We start from the raw sequence: 18,485 nt of genomic DNA, 5'->3' as shown, positions 1-18,485 counted from the left end.
CAAAGCCCACAGCAAGGGAGTGCTGCACCTCAGGGAAAGGACTCCAGCAATTGAGCGGGTCAGCCAAGCCAGCTAGCAGGGGCCAGAGGTAGAATGCGGCCAGGGGGACGATGCAGCTCTCAGGGAACAGAGCGTGCATATCCTAGAAATGTGGCAGAGTGACAGAGCGTAGGACTGATGAAAATTCGGCAGTAGGTGTGCAACAGGTCTCCAGTGGAGTCTGTCCTCCTGAGCCACCTGGAGCATCACAAGCAGAGCTGGCTGGGAGGATGCTGGAGTCCCCAGGGACAGAAGGTCGTTGCTGTCGTCCTCTCCTTGCTCGTGGCCTGTCTCTTGGAGCCTCGGAGGGATGGAGGTCATGAGCTCCCCTTGGGCACATGGCCAAAACTCCCACTGAGGTGGAAACTCATTAACAGGGGTGTCATGAGTTGGGGGCTCCCAGGAAGTGAAGTCTCTGGAGCTTAGCTTGTCAGAGCAGGCAAAATCCGGCTTGATTTAGTCAGAAGGATTCCAGAGTGAGCAATGGTGGAGATGGGAGGTGAGTTGGGGCGTGGGGGTATCACAGCCCAGCTCCCATGGGCAGGTGTCCGTGTCAGCAGAGAGGCTGAGGACTCCACAAGCCCTGGAGATGGACCCTGTCCCCGCCTGCCTGGAGCAGGCCCTCCCAGGGCAGGGGGAGCCACGCAGAGGGAGTCTGGCGACTGCCCAAGCTGTCCCTGTTCTGAGGATAAACAGGGGCCTGTGGCTTGCAGAGCTGTCCACGCTGCCCTCTTCCCAGTGCCAGTCACTAAAAGGGGGGAAATCGGCCCCAGAAGGAGGGATGATGCCAAATGACCGGGCCCCCGTAACCTCCTCTTCTCCCTGTCCCCCTGCTAGAGAGCTCCAAGGTGAGGCACCTGCGCTTTGAGGACCTGGGCCCCAACACCCTGAAGGCCTCCTGGGACTCGGCTGACGGGCCAGTCCTCGGTTACCGGGTGAGGTGCCGGCGGCAGACGGGCCCCTCGTCGCTCCTCAGCGTCTCGCCGCAGATCCACAGCGTGCTCCTGACGGACCTGGCCTCGGGCACTGCCAACAAAGTGTGTGTGAAGCCCGTGTACAGGAACCAGCCAGGGAAGGGGCTGTGCCGCATGGTTCACATGCAGCATGGTGAGTCGGGGAGAGGAGCCCCCCTGGAGAGGGCAATGCACTAGTGCCGTCGTGCCAGGGGCTTTGTGAGGGGATGCGGTAGTGCCAGAATTTCTTTGGCCCAGTAGCCATTGGTGTCACTGCAGGCTGAACCCCATAAGGCAGAACAACCCCAAAGGCCAGTGCCCACCCAACAGTGTATATTGGGTACAGCCATGGGCTCGGGGCAGGACAGAAGTGGCCTGATTTACAGAGGTGCTCAGCACCTGCAGCCCCCATTGACTTCCATGAGCACTGTAGATACTCTGCACCTGTGAAAATCAGACCGAGGGTGGGGGGAGTTTGGCAGGATTCCGGTTCGTAACGTCAGTAGAGGGACCTGGAGAGATTTCTTTTAAATCCTCTGTTTTAACCTGACCCTGTCCGAGAAGCACTGTTGTCTGGGAGGTTGATTTGCTCTGGTTCCTTGGCTGAGGAGCCCTGTTTTAACGGCGTACTGGGGTTCTCTGAGTGCCGAGATGGCGGCGGAGAGTTTCACAAGTAACGAGTGACTGTAGCTTAGCCTGGTTTTCCCAAGGCAAGTGCTCAGCGCTGTCTGGAAATCCGGCTTCTTTGAGGGGTCTCGAGTCGGTCACATAAAAATGGAGGTACCCAAACCAGAGGCTGCTGACACTTTGACACTGAAATCCTCTTTCAGTTCTTAGAGGGCTCAATCCAGAGCCCTTTGAAATCAAGGGGATCTTTCCATCCACTTCGGTGAGCATTGGATCAGGCTCTAAGTGCCATGACGCTGCTCTTGTGCTCGGGGGCTGGTATGCCGATGTATCACCCCACAACCTTAGAGGCCTCCCCAGGCTGTGATGCATCCAGCTGTTGTTCACACAGAGTGCTCCCCCAGTGGCTGTGGCTTGTCTACATGGCCCTGTTGTTCAGCCTAGGGGTGTGAATCGCAGCTTTGCAGGCAGGAGGAAATGTGCCAACCTGCAAAAAAGTACCTGGGGCTAGCAGGAGAGGAGCAGGGCACCTGGGTGCTGGAATTGCAGTGTGAAAATCTTCCTGGTGGTATCCAGGGCTGCTTTGACATCACCCATCTGCCTTGAAGGAGGAGAAGTTCAGGGAGGGGCATCGGGGACGGGCGGGAGAAAGTGCAGGAACCTCTTTATGGGAGGAGCAGGTGGGTGTGCTGGCATGGCTGGCGCCAGGGGGAAGGTGAGATAAGGGACCAGAGCAGAGTTGCAGGGGAGGGGCTGAGCTGAGAAGGGCTTGGAAGGTGAAAACTAGAAGATTGGAACTTGAGGTGGTGAAATGGGGGAGGAAGCCGAGGCATTCAAAGAAGGGGCGATACCGTCAGAGTGACGGTAAAGGAAGAGGATCTGAGTATGAATGGGAGCAGGTTGGGGAAGGGGTTGCGGTAGTCGAGAGAGGAGGGGACAGGCTGGGAGAGGAGTTTTCCTGTGTGGACAGAGGAAAGGTCAGAGCTTGGACACTGCCTGGCTAGGTAAGGCCAGGGGGAGGGCGGAGTCGAGGTATCCCCCTTCCACCCCCTGAGCGATGGTGGAGCTATGGCTCGGGGGCGAGCTCTCTGAGGTTTCCCCGGAGGGTCAGACAGGCAGAACTGACCGTTTGCCCTTTGGCCCCCTTTCCAGTGACAGCGGCACAAGGATACAAGCACAGGCGGAGCGCGTGAGAGACACTGGACTGAGCTGTTCCCCTACAGTGCGAGGGGAAAGGATTGAACAAGGATGAATGGGGGGACCTCACAGATCAGCTCCCATCCTGCGTTACCCCTCGAGGTGTGTGGTTCCCCCTAGCTGTTGTCAAGCCCACAGACTCCTGAAACTGTAAAGTGCAACCCCCAGCTTATCAAACGGCTTGGCTGGCTGGAGCAAGCGGATGGGCTGATGGATCCCAGCCATGCAATGGGTACAGGTTAAAAATTGTTCTAGCCTTTTGTATGTTCCAACGCCTGAAAAATTAGCGACGGAAAGACTAAGTGGGAAATCTTAACCATTGTTTGCTTCCTGTTTTTATTCATTTTCTGTCTTGTTTTGGTTTTTGCAAAGTATAAATGGCCTTGCACTGATCACAAGTGGCTGGGAACCACGTTGATCCCTGGTGTATAACTCCATTGAAGCTGTTGGAGTTAGACAGGGGTGAATTGTGCCCAGTGAGATCAATGGGTTTGGGAGGCAGATCTAGGGAATAGGGTAGGACTGCAAAGAATAGATTCACCTAATGACTAGCACCTTCCACCCAAACATCCCAGATGTTCAACGAGCATCGCAACAGGACTCCCATCATCCATCCCTGAAGTACAGCCACCTCTGATGTGAAAGGACAGAGCCTTTAAAGGCGCTTAGACTATGCAGGGACAATGCAGCTAGAAGGATCATTTGGGGACAGAAGAAGAGATACAAAATCCCATCTGGCGTTTGGCCAGGACACAGTGGTTAACTCCCTGACTCTTATAAAGTGCCCCAGGGTATTTAATAACCACAACAAGTCCAGATCTTGATTTATGTCTCTCTCCGAAGACTGGCAGTCTTTGCATGATTAACTCCCAGGAATGGAGCAGCAGGGTTGTTCCAGGTCAAGGTTGACGTGCATTGGCAGAACTGTGTGAAGGAAGCTCATACAGGGTTTGCCTTGTCAACACGGCTTCAGTCTCTCAATTCCGTGGATACTAAACCACCCCCCCCAAAAAAAATCTGCTCAGAAATGAGGGGATTTCAGGAAATCCTGCCCCCCTCACCCCCAACAGGTACCAGATTATACCCTTTCTGCCTTCCACTGGGATCAGAAGCAGCATGTCATGGGCACAGAAAGGCCAGTTGAGGTGTCCATTTCTCTCTCTCTCTCTCACCCCACAAGCAGCCAGCAACATAGTTGGTGCTAGTTTGGCCCAGCAGGTGGAAGATCCAGGGCAACCTGGATCAGGGAGATGAATTTACTCACACGCCCCAGACGTGTCCCGTTTGAATGAGTTTGAGTCCCAGCGGCAGGGCCACAGAGGGGAAGCTTGCGCTGCCGGTGCCGCTACCTGTTCGCAGTCTCCAGGAACCTTTCCCAACCACTATAGTCACATCAAAACCTTTTTCAAATAGCTGCTGCGCTGCATGTAAAAGGAGATAGCTGTGGGAGGAACACGGCTTAGCTGTTTTCTCGCCCACCAGGTTTGGTCTTGCTGCCTCTTCGGGATGGGAAGGTGTGTAGGGGGAAATGAGGCTGCTGATCATTTTAGTACCTAGTGAAAAGGCCATTTTGGATGTGCAGTTCCACCCGCCGGGGCACAGGATGTGCAGGAGATGTACATACTTCTCTGTGCCCGAGGGCACAGCGCCAACATGCACGTATTCCCCTAGAAACGCTTACTCTGTTTGGTGTTCATTGCTTATTTAACCTGCACGTGAAGCATTTTAATAGCTGTCCTGTATGTCTGGGAAGCCATGTGCTAGATCCTGCAAGCCCTTCAGGGGCCTGATTCTGCACCTTCGGAGTCGTTGGGAGTTTTGCCATTGACTTGATTGGACCCGATGTTTTGAACTCCAACTGGGTGGCTTACATGGGGCAGAGACCTTGGACGCCCCTTTGCACAGAGGTGACTGTCGCTCATTGATTCCAGCAGGAGAGCTTACAGGGCCTGTGCTCTCTAAAGAGTTACAGTTACATTTGCATCAAGGGGAAGATACAGCCTCCTGAATCTTTCATGCAGTAAAATGTAAAAGCATCTTGTTTGTTCTTGCTGTAAGATAGAGATCATTTAATTTTGCGCAACTCCCCGGCGTAACTTACTATGCGTTAACATTGCCTTCCCTCTACTGCTATGCATTCTTTTGAAGACGGTAAATTAAAAATACAAGATCTATTGAGTTGGACTGATTCTTTCCTGCTGGCTTACAAGGTGGCAAACAGGTTAAAGGTAACTTTTGCTCCGATGAGGGGTGTGTGCAGAAAACCTGGTATTCATTTTAATAAGTGCCTCAATATAATTGTTCGCATACAAGTTCATGGTAGGTAACTGTGGCAAGAACTTATGAAGGAAATACTCAAAATCCACAGTTCTAGGGAGACCCTCTTTCTATACATTGATTAAGGTATGTATTGAACTGAATAAAAAGTAATATTAAAATACATCTGTCAGATTACAATGTAACCAAGCTAATGTTGCTGTAGAATCCTCATTCTGAATCCTCAGCTGGAGTTACACTGATTTACGCCAACTGAGAATCTGGCTCCTTAATTTTGCGATTGTCTGGTTTATGTGTGTTTTATATTCCCAAGCTGAATGTTTCATTATCAGGATTTTTGACATGGGACACACATACCACAAGGATGGGCGTGTTAGAAATACCTAGATAAGATTTACAGTAATGTTGACTATTTCTGTCAATGTCTCAAGGATGGGAGATAAAGCAACTTACTCGTATTTTTTTTTCTCCATCATCCTGTGTAATGTCTTTGGATGTATTTTAACTTCTGTGCTGCACCCTGTATACAGTTCACGTGTAGATTTCAAAGAAAAAGGCAAAGGGGAATGAGTCAGTATTCCACTGGTTGGAATGATGCCTCAGATCTAAACAGAAATGAAAACGGTTTTAAAAGGAGCAGGAAAGTAAATGTCCTTTCGATCATAAAACATGGGCTTGAGCATCTAGGGTTGTGACTGCAGTGCCCATGAACCCCAAACATTCAGCCATGCTGGGTTGAAAGCAATGGTTGAAACTCAAATGCTTGGGAACTAAATCCTTAGGGAATGAGCCACGCTTATGATGAGGTTAGAGAAGAGCTTCTGCTACCAGCAGGTTAGTCCATAATTCCCCACTTTGGGGTCCTTCCATCTTTCTCTGAAGCATCTGATACTGGCCAGTGTTGCAGACTGCACCAGCTGGGACAACTGGTGGGATCTGCTACAGGACTGCCTACGTTCTTGTGCAAGGCAGGTCTCCCCAGCTGCCTCTTGTTGAGGCCTCCTGGGTCTTTGGAACATTGCCTGCCAGTCAAGTGCTGCTCCACCTGGAAAGGGAGTGAAACTTTCCAGTTTAGTTCACTTGTTATCAGAACACAAGAATGGCCATACTGGGTCAGACCAAAGGTCCATCTAGCCCAGTATCCTGTCTTCCAACAGCGGCCAATCCAGGAGCCCCAGAGGGAATGAACAGAACAGCTAATCATCAAGTGATCCATCCTGTCGCTCATTCCCAGCTTCTGGCAAACAGAGGCTAGAGACACCATATAGCCATTGATGGACCTACCCTCCATGAATGTATCTAGTTCTTTTTTGAACCCTGTTATAGACTTGGCCTTCACAACATCCTCTGGCAAAGAGTTCCACAGGTTGACTGTGCGTTGTGTGAAGAAATACTTCCTTTTGTTTGTTTTAAACCGCTGCCTATTAATTTCATGGGGTACCCCGTAGTTCTTGTGTTATGAGGAGTAAATAACACCTCCTTATTTACTTTCTCCAATCCAGTCATGATTTTATAGATCTCTATCATATCCCCCACCGCCCCCTTCGTTGTCTCTTTTCCAAGCTGATGTCCCAGTCTACCCAGGGATATGCCCTTAGCAGTTCTCTGCAGGAAAAGCCAGCGTATTTGGCCCCAGCTCCAGAGTTTAACTCTGGTGTTTTTGTTTTAACTCATAACAAACCCTGCTGCTCTGGGGTGAATTCTTCTGGCAGCCTTTCCTTACAACATCCCAGGCTCAAGCATACTTTCAAAGGGAAGTTGCGCTCTGGCTTAGGTGCTTGAGTGATTGTCTCCAAGCAGCAGGTTGGTTCTGTTTGCTCAGAGCTACTGGCGCCCAGAGGGCTACTGAAGCAGGTACTCAGCTGGCATCAATCAGCATTGCTCTATTGACTTCAGTGGAGCGACACTACCTTCTCACATTTATTGGAAGAAGGGGTGGGGTAAGGGGCTGCGGGAGGGAGTGTTTGTTGTCATTGGTCAGGAGAAGAAAATAGTTCTGTGGGTATAAAAGCTGGTCCAGTTCCCACAGGCCAGGGGGAAGCGTTCAGCCTGCCAGGAAAGTGCTCTGACAACAATGTGTGGGATGAAAGGCTCCCAAGAACAATGGTGTTTGTTCAGGGCTCCTCTTTTTTCCCCTTTGTACTTTCTCCTGCAGCACTGAGTGTCCCTACCATAAGCAGCTGCTGAAGCCAATGCTTCTGCATGCTCCGATGGGGGAGCAGCTGGCTGTGCTACAGCCGAAGGGGGATGGATGGCTTCCTTCCAGCACTCTGCCATGAAGGACATTATTAAATCCAGCCTTTAAAATCTTCAGAAGAACCAAACTGACAGGTAACAAACATTTGCAGATGCCCTAAAAATGAGAGCTCTGCCTAACTTACTGGCCTCTGTCTTAGGGGAGCTTTCTCTCCTTCATCACCCCCAAACTCCATGATTGGGCGGAGCATTGCCTTCAAATGGACATTTCCTCTGAGGGCCAATCCAATGTAAATGCAGCATCTGCATAGGAAAACTAGAAGAGAAAATCTATAACAGGTCATCTCCTAAAGCCTGGGAGGAGAGCCTCAGTTTAAGCCGAAGATGTGAGAAGAGAACTTTATTTCAACACACGTTGCAACAGCATTTTCTCTAGTAGTAAATATTGTACACTATTGGACTCTGCATGTAAACTTATAACCCACAGCCGCTTGCCTGAAAAAGGCCTACCCATCCCTCTTCTGATGTCACAGGTTTTATGTACAAAGCAGACAGGACACCACTTGAACTTATTTTTCAGGTCATGCATTCAGTTTCCAGTGTTGGTAGGAAGAAAATTCTGGCTTTGAGTTCTGGCTTGGACTTGGAACAGACAGGACAAAATTCTGTGTTGAGTGAATGCATCTGCTGGAGATGCACAGGTGTAAAGCCAGTGCAGACGATGGGTCACTATTGCAGGTCATTTGTGACCATAACTGTACGTTAGGTGGTTTAGTGCAATACATAAATGTTGCATATATTCTCTTTTCCAAAGAATGGTATGTTGGCTGGGATTGCAAAGGTGTCAAAAGGACTTAAGCACCTATATTCCATGGAAATTCAATGGGAGTGGAATACCGTAGTCCCATACAGTCTTTTCAAAATCCCAGTAGTTGTCACTTTGCTGCCTCATTTCATTCATCTTTCAAGAATCAGCAAAATCCAGACCCTTGGAATATTGGCTATTCATGAGGTAGAATCTGCAATATTTTATTAATCATCCACGTTTCTCATTTACACAGATTTTCTACAAAACAGTCATCCCAAGAGAAAACAATGATCACTTGAAAGGGAAGAACAGGCTTACGAGCTAGTGAGATGAGAGAGAACCACCTCCAAACAAAGATGTAATGAGCCACATTTTCAAACACAGATGCCTAAAGTTAAGCTCCGAAATCCCTATTTAGGCATCTAGAGGGGTTAGAAAAAGTTGGCCAATGTGTACTATGGAGAATATGCTAACAATGATCATTTCCTCGTGCTACCAAAACACACAGGGTGAAATCCTGGCTTCACTGAAGTCATGGGACTTTTGCCACTCACTTCATTGGGGCCAAGATTTCACGCATCTTTAAGTAAAAAAATCTTACATATGTACAGCATGAATCCCTAAAGCTTAAATTCTAAGCAACAAATCCATCACCCAACCACGTGGCAATAAAACCTAGGCCCTATATAGTCCTCTTTATCCACAGATCTCAAAGCACTTTACAAAGGAGGGTAAGTATCATTACCCCATTGAACCTCAGTTTCCTTATTTGTCAAGACAGGCACAATGACATACCCCTGTTCACACAGCCAGTCGGCGGCAGACCTGGGAAAAGAAACCAACTCTCTTGATGTCTAGTCCTGCGTTCTAGCCACGGGACTATGCAGCCTACCAGGTAAAGATGTTTGCTTTCTAGTGTGGCTGTTACTGGCTCTGAGAGGCTAGGGGGCATGGCCCAGTGTTTAGGCTTTGTGTTTTGAGGGGAGGGGGGATTTAGTGGAGAAGGGGGAGAGGTTAATGAAACCTAATACAATTGTTTGGAGTTTTAGTTCAGTTAAAGTTTTATTTTTTAAACTACAACCTCTCAAGGATATTTACCAACCAAGCACAGCAGTGTTGTGCTAATGCATGAGAAGCAGAAAGTGAAACTGACAGGGATAGCTTCATGCCCCAACAGAAATCCCAAATTAAACCAGGATAAACAGTGAAAAGTAAATTTAATTGGAAACATTTCCGTTTCTCTAGGGGTACTACCGGGGAAAGGGATGTGATCTGTTGCCTAACATGGTATCTTTCTGTACTGTACAGGGCAGATCATGCAGTTGTAAATGAACAGGAATGGATTTTAACAAAGTAACAGTATTCTCAATAGTTCTGTCACTTTCCCAGTGTTCCACTGGCAGGTTAAAACAGTTGCTTCCCCAGGAGAGGTAAACAATAGCAATTATTGAGATCTCCAGTAGAGGATTAGCCAATTTGTTTATGTCAGACCAAAATGAGTGAGGACATACTTTATTTTCGTTCTTCGAGTTCTTCTGCGCTTGTGAAACTAGTCCCTATTCCCAGCTCCCCTCTGTAATAGTTCAGAATATTTTGCCTTCAGTGTAGTAAATAGATTACCCGTGCTGGATAGCTGAAGTGCTCCAAACCAAGCCCTACTCAAGCCCCCCTGTGAGTGCTAGCAATGAGCACTGGTAACAGAGTTTTATTAAAACAATCAATATATTCTGAGGCCTCTGCGGGAAAATTTAAAATGGGAATTAGAAATTTGTTGAAGCAAAATTAATTATATTGTTTAGGGAACAGAGATGGATCGTCCCTGGGCTGTTTGCTTGTAAACTGTGGAAATAATGGACACTGCAGGCTAAAATCTTCAAAACAAACCAACCTGCCATTGTTTTGGCTTCCAGAATGGTCTGCATTGCACCTTGGGATCATGCAGCACAGAACATCTGTAAGTAGCTGCAGGAACCCATGTTTGCAGCTGAACCTGGGCAGCTTGCTGCTTTTAGAATGCTCTACTTGCCAGCAGCTAACTACAGAAGGGATTAAAGAAAAAAAATGAAGGAAACTACAAAAAAGAGCAAGGAGTCACTCAAACTGCACGTTGATGGAAGCAAGTGTTGAAAAGAAAGGACACCATAAGTGGAAAGGCTGAACAAATGCCATGATGCTATTTATCAATGTGTCCAAGCCCATCAATGCCGTATTCTGAGTTTTTCATCATCTCAAGCTGCAGGATCTGACAAATAGGGCTTTAGGGCTGTTTCTGAGGTCCTCATTATAATCTTTCCATAGATTTGTTCCCTTAACTTTCCCCTTGCCTCAATCCTTTCCCCTCTACTTCAGTAAAAGGCTCTTCTATACTGCAAGTAAGTTGATTAGGGATAGTTCCTCATAGGGTGAAATCCCCCCCCGTGCGGAAGGCCAGCATGTAGATTTTCTGCTGGCTCTTAGCACAGAGGTGAATAATAGCATTAGTGATTTGGCTTATTATCGTAAATAATAACTGACTAGCTTCAGCACTGAAGGCAGTGAAGATGCACCGGAGTGGAACTGGCCCATAGGCTAGTAGGTCTAAAGAATTCCCCTCTCCACCATCTTGTTTCCTTTTCATTAAGCACAGCACAGGGGCCTCCCAGAATTCACAGGCTGGAGTCTCTGATTGCATCTCCTACCAGCACAGGTTAGTTAGAGCTCTTCCCAGGCATTTCTGTTATTACTAGAGAGAGTGCAGGTGAGCAGGTTTCAAATGCTGTTGGAATTCCTTGGACATTGATGCCAGTTCCTGCCTATAGTTATATACAGACTGCAAGTCCTGGCTGTTCCTCAGCAACTCATTATTCTTGTGGGCTTCATAATGAAACTGGGAGTTTTTCATCTCATACCTAGAAAAGAGAAGCAGCAGTACTGGACAGGCTCTGAGAAGGGAATAATCATAAAAGCCACAGGGGCAGGCACCACATAAATGGTTCTTTTCCAAACATGCCTTGTCCTCTGGACTCTTCCTCCTATCCCCAAATCTTCCAAGCTCTGATCTCAGCTGAGCCAGTGTGGAAGTCATGAAAAAGTAGCATTACCTTTGTATTTGTGACTCTCCACCCAACCCACAAACCTATCTCGTGCCTAACCCCAAATATCTGTGTGCAGAGAATCTTGCCTCTCCAGCGCCCTACCTTTCTCTCCTGGATGCCCTAAGACTTCCTGGTGTGATGCACAGGTACTCGGTGGCATCATCCCAGCCGATGATCAGTCAGAGCCGCACATGACAGTGGGTTAAAGGAAGTCCATTACGTCTACAGGCAGCCTCAATGTGCTACAACCCTGCCTTGGGTGGGGCCCAGTTTAGAAGGATGTTCTAGAACCCTCATGGGAGGCAGGACACAAGTCGTTAACTGACATGCAGGACCAAGTGACCCTCGCTCTAGGAAACTCTTTAAAAGGCTCAATAATAAAATACCTTCCACTATCTATCCAGGTACTTATAAGGTCCTCATGGCTGAGATGCTGGAGTATCTCCCCTTATATTAAAAACAATTCCCTCTCTCCTGCTTTACAGCCACCAAGACTGGACTTTACTCTTTAGCACACTGATTTCCTCCTCCCATGAGCCCCCTCGCCCCCCGCTATTTCTCACAGAGCATAGAAGGAGATGGCTACTTCCATGACTGTTAGCATCATCAATGCTTCAGATTCACAGGTTTGTTAGCTTGTGCTCCCTCTGCTGGTTGAATAGCTGCTCTTATGTTTTCAGAACCCAGCACCAATCTGCACCCACACAATCTGTGTGCATGCACAGATCCATTTTGGCTCACAGTACTGGGCCCTGCAGAGGTCAAGGTTTAAGACCTTAGTCCTGAGGCGATTGGCTTGATTTTTGATGACAGAGTGAAGTATTTTGGAAGCACTATAGTGAATTGCGAAGTTATTTCTCCACCAGACTGTATATGTAGTAGCAGCCAAGGAGTTTTAAGCTGACCTGGGTCCAAGCACCCTTTCTCGTTTGGAGAAACCGAGCATGCAGCCTGGCCACTCAGGCTACCCACAAGGTTGAGGATTTTCACTTACCACTTTGGTTTTGGACCCCGAGTTCGCTCCAATTCTTGCTGCCTCTTTAGTTCTAATAACCATTCCTCCTCCACACGCAGGCGCTCCAGCCTGAGACGAGCCAGCTCCTTCTGATACGGGGACATTTCTATCAGGGACCTCCCAACAGCACCTTCTGCAAGAGTCTGCAAAAACCTGATCGATCAACAAGAACAAGCCCTTGCATTTCTATAAAATCTCTTAGCTGGGGAATTCAAAGCATTTTACAAACTGTGGCCCAAAGCGACTAGTGAGTTTAGTGGCTACAATTTTTGAGTGCCCAAACGGATTTTCAAAGAGCAGGTGCTCAATATTTTCTGAAAATCTGGCCCCTTTAAGGTGGCTCAAGCTGGGCCTCCAAAAATCACTGGACCGTTCCAGCTCCCGCTACTCCCAAACATGTGTGATTTTCCAGATAAAGGGGTAGGGGACATCCGGCTGTTTATGGTGAAGGGGAGTTTGAGGAAGGGAGTGCTGGAAGACTGACATCCCTACTGGGACAGAGTTAAAGGTGTGTCGTGTTCCATGCTGTTTGTTCTAGCAGGGAGGTGTGTCTTTCAGTGAAGAAGTAAAAAATATTAGAAGCTTTAACTTTTCATTTCCAGGGTTTTGTGCAAGCCTGTTGTGTATAAAGCAAGCTTGACTCACACACACTGTAGGGTTTTTATGTACTAATACAGCTCTAAAGTACAAGACATCATGAGAGAATGACTGCCATATAATGTAGGTAATCATCCATTAACCGCTTCTCTTAAAACAATAATTAGCACCTCCAGTGACATTGGTGGCAGTAGGGCTGACACGCAAGGCCCACAGGCTGATGTCTGAAAGACGTCAGCTTAGCCATACTAGGCCACAGGCTTAAAAAATGCTTGACGTAGGTAAGTGACCAAAGAATGACCCTATGCTATAAGATTATGGGAAAAGATGTACCAATGGGTGGTACTGTGAAAACTTAACCTTAAGAGTAATTTTTTACTACAAGATACCCAGTAGTCACATTGTTCTAACACAGGCCCTAACTACAGGGTGCACTATGTGCATCACTGCTAATGGGAATAAAAGAAACTACAAATAACCTATGAAAAATGGGGGACCCCAATATTCTTGGGGGACAATACAAATAAGGAAAAAGAGGGTGGACACTTTCATCCACATGCACAGAGTGTAGGTGTAGTGAGAATCAGAGGGCTCCCAGACTGGGTAAAATGAGTTTCCCTACAGGAAAACTGCATCAGGAACCATCCCTCTACTGATGATCAATTGGCAAGACATCCATCAGACCCTAAGAATATCATTAAGGATGTGAGTATGACTATATTTCTAACTTGTGCATAGGTCTTTATAGAATGTTTATATACATGGGTAATGATAACTAACTGGAACTTTAATAAAACTTGTAAAACAGACTAGCCCTTGTACTTGGGAATGTCTGTGTGGTCCCTATCCTGAGTCTCTGTGTGTACCTAGAGGCTCTAAATCTGAAGCAAGTAGAAGAGATGACTTGCTCTTCTGAGCTTGTAATTGTAGCCAAAAGAGCTGAACCCACAGTGGCGTAATACAACATTACTAAATTCACTTTAAATCATAGAATATCAGGATTGGAAGGAACCCTCAGGAGGTATCTAGTCCAACCCCCTGCTCAAAGCAGGACCAAGCCCCAGACAGATTTTTGCCCTGGATCCCTAAATGGCCCCCTCAAGGATTGAACTCACAACCCTGAGTTTAGGAGGCCAATGCTGAAACCACTGAGCTATCCCTCCCCCTACGTGATAAATTGACACCTGAAAGATCAATCATTACCCACCAATCCTGTGGGTAGCATAGACCTGCCCTGATACTTCTAAACATCACTGATTTCATCACTTCAGGAGTAACAAAACTCCTAATGGAGTCAAAACTAGCCCTAAACAGTAATGAAGGCACTCAGAATGCACGCATTCTGTCAGACACAAATACTTTGCCCCAACCTCCCTACAGGCTACAGAGGTGATGTTACATTAAAAGCTACTGTAAAATTCTGACTTTGGGTGGGTTGGTTTGTTTTAAACTACACGCTCCTTGGACTGATCCAAAATCCATTTTAAATCAAATGGAAAGACTCCCAGCGGCTTTGGATCAAGCCCTAAATTAACAAATTAAAAACCAAATTACAACGTAGCCTGGGAATATAATGTACTTTCTTGTGTGTTACATTATTTGGACAAACCAGTGTGTAATGTGGTCCCAAGTTACATCTGATAGTTATCTAGTAACATATTCTGGACTCGCACTGCCAGGAAGAACTCATGGAAAGCTTGAATCTCCGCATAAGCCTTTTCTTACCGTTCATTAATCTCCTGAGCTGTTGGTGAGGATACAGCAGTGGAGGGCAGACTGTAAGGGCTCCAAGAATAGCTCAGTGGTCCCCTTGTATTCATCCTGGCTGGAGTACAGGACCTGGCAGCCAGGGCTCCTGGTTTGTATATTCTGGATCGTGATTGTCTGGTTGAAGCTGTTTTCTTTCTGCTGTACCTAGACCTGCCAAAGTGTGGTGGAGGCTGGGCACAGGCATTTGCCTTAGCAGAATTTGGTCTCCAGATGGGTCTAGGTGACTGTGAGCGAGATCTTAGCCACCGGGTTCTTTTGGGAGCCGGAGAGAATGAACGGGATCGGTTGGTCCCAGAACGATCAAGGGAGAGGGACCTTTCAGGAGAGCAATCCTGCACTGGGATTTTAGGGGGCAACAATGACCTGACTCCAATCACATGAGGAGCACCAAGCTTCACTGGGAAAGACTCTGTATGTGCAAGATCCAGTGACGGCACATAGTTCCGACTTGCAATCTCACTCCCCAGGAGCCCTGGCACACGGTTGATGGGTGATGTGGAGAATGTCGGAAGGCCCAAGCTTGTTAATACTGGATACTCTCCCAGTGGTTTGACTAGATGTCTTGGGTTCAGAAACCACTCGGACTCTGCAGATGGCTTTGGTGAATCTCCGATGTATGCCTCTGCATAGGTCCCATTATGAACTCTTGGCCATGCAGAATTAAAGGTGCTCGAGTTGACTGTAGTGCTAGAATCTATGGCATAATCTTGATGAGGGTCAAAACTCAGACTTGAGGCCAAGCTGTCCACCTGAACTTTAAGTTTCCGCAAACTTTCTTCTAAATCATCAATGCTGGGACTCTTCTCTATATATGGAGACAAGCTAGTTTCTAGGTGGGAAAAATGCATTTATTTAGGAAATGTTATTAATTATACTTGTAGACTGCTCTACATTATCAGTATCAATTATTAGCACAGTGCAGAAATAACTGATCATATAGGTACTTCTCTCAAAGGATCTCAATGCACTTTACAAATTAAGCTTCACAGCCCCACAGGGATAGAAGAATTATTCTGCATGTTATAAGTATTGTGGCACACAGCTCTACCCTTAAGGGGTGGATGTTATACAATGTGTTATAAATAAGCCAGTCAAGGATAAGTATTGGACATATGAGAACTGACCATAGAAAAATCTGGATGAGATGTAGTCATTTTGAGGATAACTGTTGGTAGTTTGGGATTCTTCTCATTTTAAAGCACAATCTCTATCATAATAATAGTAGCAGAGAATATGGCCCAATAATTTTACATCTCTTAGGGATTTGCATTCCAAAGGATCTCAAAGCACTTCATATGCTATGGGACAAATCCTGCAAACACTAACTACTGACTATAGCGTTTACTATTGTGAGTGGTGCCATGATCTCCACGGGAGTACTTATAGCAGCAAGCACTATGTCCACTAGTAAGCATTTGCAGGATCAGGTCCTATACACATACAGCACCGACAAAATATAGCCAAGTTTGAGTCTGCCCTAGAGAATCTAGGTTTGTCAGTTCTGATATTTAGAACACTATCCACACCCCTCCTTCCTGTAAAAAAAAAAAAAAAAAACCACCACCATTCTCCTAGTTGCAAAATACAGACAACATTAAGTGAGTTAACACTTAAAGCAATTTTTAAATCCTTTGTTAAAATATATTTGCTCTCATTTTGGATTAAAAATCTATATTTTGTATGTTTATAATAAAAATCCTTTGAACATGAGTCTTCTATAGTTAAATAAAGTGGTCCTTATCCTGATCTCATTCACAATGGTTGGCTCCATTAGCTTCAAAGCACTTATTCCTGATTTACACTAACTTGAAACCTGAGTCTTTTCCAAATGATAAGATATACTATGTAAAAAGAGAGCATCCATGTCAAAGCGGTGACTTTATCATGATTTATATTATATCCTACCAGTTTGTTTTTTAAATAATGAAGTTCCTTCCCAGTTGCTGTGCAGTGTCTGGCTCTTTTCCGGTCCTTTGAGGCTCAGAAGGTGAGTAGTAGTAGTTTTCTGGGTGCTGCTAAGGAATTTGTTTGGCTTCTCTCTTTAAAGAAAAAAAAATTTTTGGTGTTGAGTGTTTTTATTAAATTTAATAACAGGCTGTGTGGGTGTTTGTGTTACTCTTGAAACTGGTGGGAAGTGTCCACTGTAGTCTAAATATGCATAGTAGTCTATATTCAGATGTGAACTATATTTAACACAGGCTCTGGCAATGGCAGGCTCCAGTGGTATCTCAGCTCTGAAGTAGGTGGTTATTGTGGAAATCAAAAGACAGAAACAGACTTGAATTGCTTCCTCTCACTTATACCAATGTAAATTACTTGGAACTTCATTTTAAGTCAATGGAGTTGAAATGGTGAAAAGCTGGTTATCTGAGAGCAGACTCCAGATCACTCTGAACATAGAATGTTTGTTTTCCTTCATTGTCTTAGTGTCTATACTCTGTAAATACTTTCACTCATTCCAAAGCCTGCTAGTGTTGATCTGTGCCATTCAATTATAATTTCTGCTGTTTTATCCAGGATACCTTTTCAAAAGTGTTGTTACAGTGTGCATAAATAGGAATAGCACCTCTAGTGATACAAGCTAAAATAAATATTATGAAGACTTTCAAGCTTACAGGTATGAGCTGATCAGCAGGTGCTGTGTTAGGGATTTTTTCATTCCTCTGAAACGTTCCCTTTGGTCACTAGATATCAACTGTCTTTTCCAGTGCTGCAGGAACTCGGACATGGGCGTTAACACACCATTGGTCTATCGGGCTGGATTGCAAACACTAGAAGGAACCCTGCTCGTTATTAAACTATCTTTCTCTTTAGCTTATTTTTGTTGTCATAAATGAACAGAAGTTCTGCAGAACTATTTAATTATTTTTACAAGAGATTGACTATTTCACAGTGAATTTATTTTACGTTCTCTGCTGTCTCTTGCTGGGAAGCGATGCTGCTTACCTGTTGCTGGAAACAATCACTGCTGGTCAATTTTCACTAATTCCTCAAAAGTGTGAATATGGCAAAGTTAATCCTCCCATTTCTACAATATAATGCGTGTAAGCCTCAAAACCGAGGGTGGGAAACCCAGACACCTAGAGTCAATGCCTGCCATGCGACGGAGCTGCCGTGTGATCTTGGCCAAATCACCTTTCCTCTCTGCAGTAGCTGCAGCATCTGTACCTAGGACTTGTACTTTCCTACCTCATGGTGATGGGTGTGAGCCGGGCACCTTGGCTGGGAGGAGCTAGAGAAGGGCAAAGTATTATAATAAAGCAGGCGGGCCCTGGGGCTCGCACCATGCACATTTCAATGGGGGGTTCATATCCCCACCCCTCTGGGGGTCATTCCATGGGGGCCAATACCCCCTTGTCTCCTGGAAGCGCTCCCCTACGTTCATGCCCCCTTCCTTTGGGGGCCGGGTAACACTTAGGCAGGGACACTCCCGTGGGCTTCCTCCCGCCCAGGGGATCCCCCCGTGGGGGTTCCTACCTGCCCCTGCGGGGTGGGTTACACTTCCCCCCGGGTTCCTTCTTCGCCCTCCCCGCAGGGGTCACATCCCTGGGGTTCCTCGCCCCTCCCTCCGGGGATCGCTTCCTACCGCCCTTCCCCCATGGGGGAGTCGCCCCCGGCCCTTACCTGATCCGGGCGCCGCGGCCCCGCACCCCCAGCGCTTGCTCCGCCATGTCCGGAACCGGCGGCTTCCCCTCCTTAGCGACGCCCGCAACACTCGCGTTGCTAGGCGGAAGCACCGCCCTGTTTCCTTTCCGTTTGTCCCTTCTCACCTCCCATCCTGACCTCAAAGTCCCGCCCCCTCAGCCGTCTCGCTAACCAATCGGATTACTCTTCCGAGCCGGCTCCAAGCGTCACCCTCTAGAATCGAGCCAATCGAAAGTAGGGAAAGGGATCACGTGACCGAGGGCGGGCCTCTCTGAGGGACGTGTTGA

General features: G+C 46.9%; 2 protein-coding genes across 6 annotated transcripts in view; one reads left to right on the top strand and one right to left on the bottom strand.

Moving 5' to 3' along the window:
- The window catches only part of VWA1 (von Willebrand factor A domain containing 1), a 30,522-nt gene extending 25,528 nt beyond the window's left edge, over nucleotides 1-4,994 (top strand). For both annotated transcript variants that reach the window (XM_039509245.1, XM_039509246.1), the window contains exons 5-6: nucleotides 877-1,146; nucleotides 2,772-4,994. In XM_039509245.1, coding sequence (XP_039365179.1) covers nucleotides 877-1,146; nucleotides 2,772-2,812 — 311 coding nt within the window. In that variant the 3' untranslated portion in view covers nucleotides 2,813-4,994. The remainder of the gene's footprint in view (nucleotides 1-876; nucleotides 1,147-2,771) is intronic.
- A 5,084-nt stretch (nucleotides 4,995-10,078) lies between these two features.
- LOC120387836 lies at nucleotides 10,079-18,373 on the bottom strand. 4 transcript variants are annotated; one of them, XM_039509049.1, is made up of 6 exons: nucleotides 18,178-18,373; nucleotides 17,169-17,324; nucleotides 16,459-16,592; nucleotides 14,509-15,382; nucleotides 12,166-12,339; nucleotides 10,079-10,985 (listed from the first exon to the last, which is right to left on the bottom strand). In XM_039509049.1, the coding sequence occupies exons 2-6, from the start codon at nucleotides 17,279-17,281 to the stop codon at nucleotides 10,820-10,822; spliced, it is 1,461 nt and encodes a 486-aa protein (XP_039364983.1). In that variant the 5' UTR covers nucleotides 17,282-17,324; nucleotides 18,178-18,373; the 3' UTR covers nucleotides 10,079-10,819. The 4 variants fall into 4 exon arrangements, with proteins under 4 accessions (XP_039364983.1, XP_039364986.1, XP_039364984.1 ...); XM_039509052.1 differs by lacking the exon at nucleotides 17,169-17,324 and adding an exon at nucleotides 17,743-17,785 and having other exon boundaries at nucleotides 18,178-18,370; XM_039509050.1 differs by lacking the exon at nucleotides 18,178-18,373 and adding an exon at nucleotides 17,500-17,727.
- Between the last annotated feature and the right edge of the window lie 112 nt (nucleotides 18,374-18,485).

The sequence above is a fragment of the Mauremys reevesii genome, linkage group 21, assembly GCF_016161935.1.
Source record: "Mauremys reevesii isolate NIE-2019 linkage group 21, ASM1616193v1, whole genome shotgun sequence".
Lineage (NCBI taxonomy): Eukaryota > Metazoa > Chordata > Testudines > Geoemydidae > Mauremys > Mauremys reevesii.
Note: the sequence above shows the minus strand (reverse complement) of the source record. Positions and strands in the feature narration are given on the sequence as shown.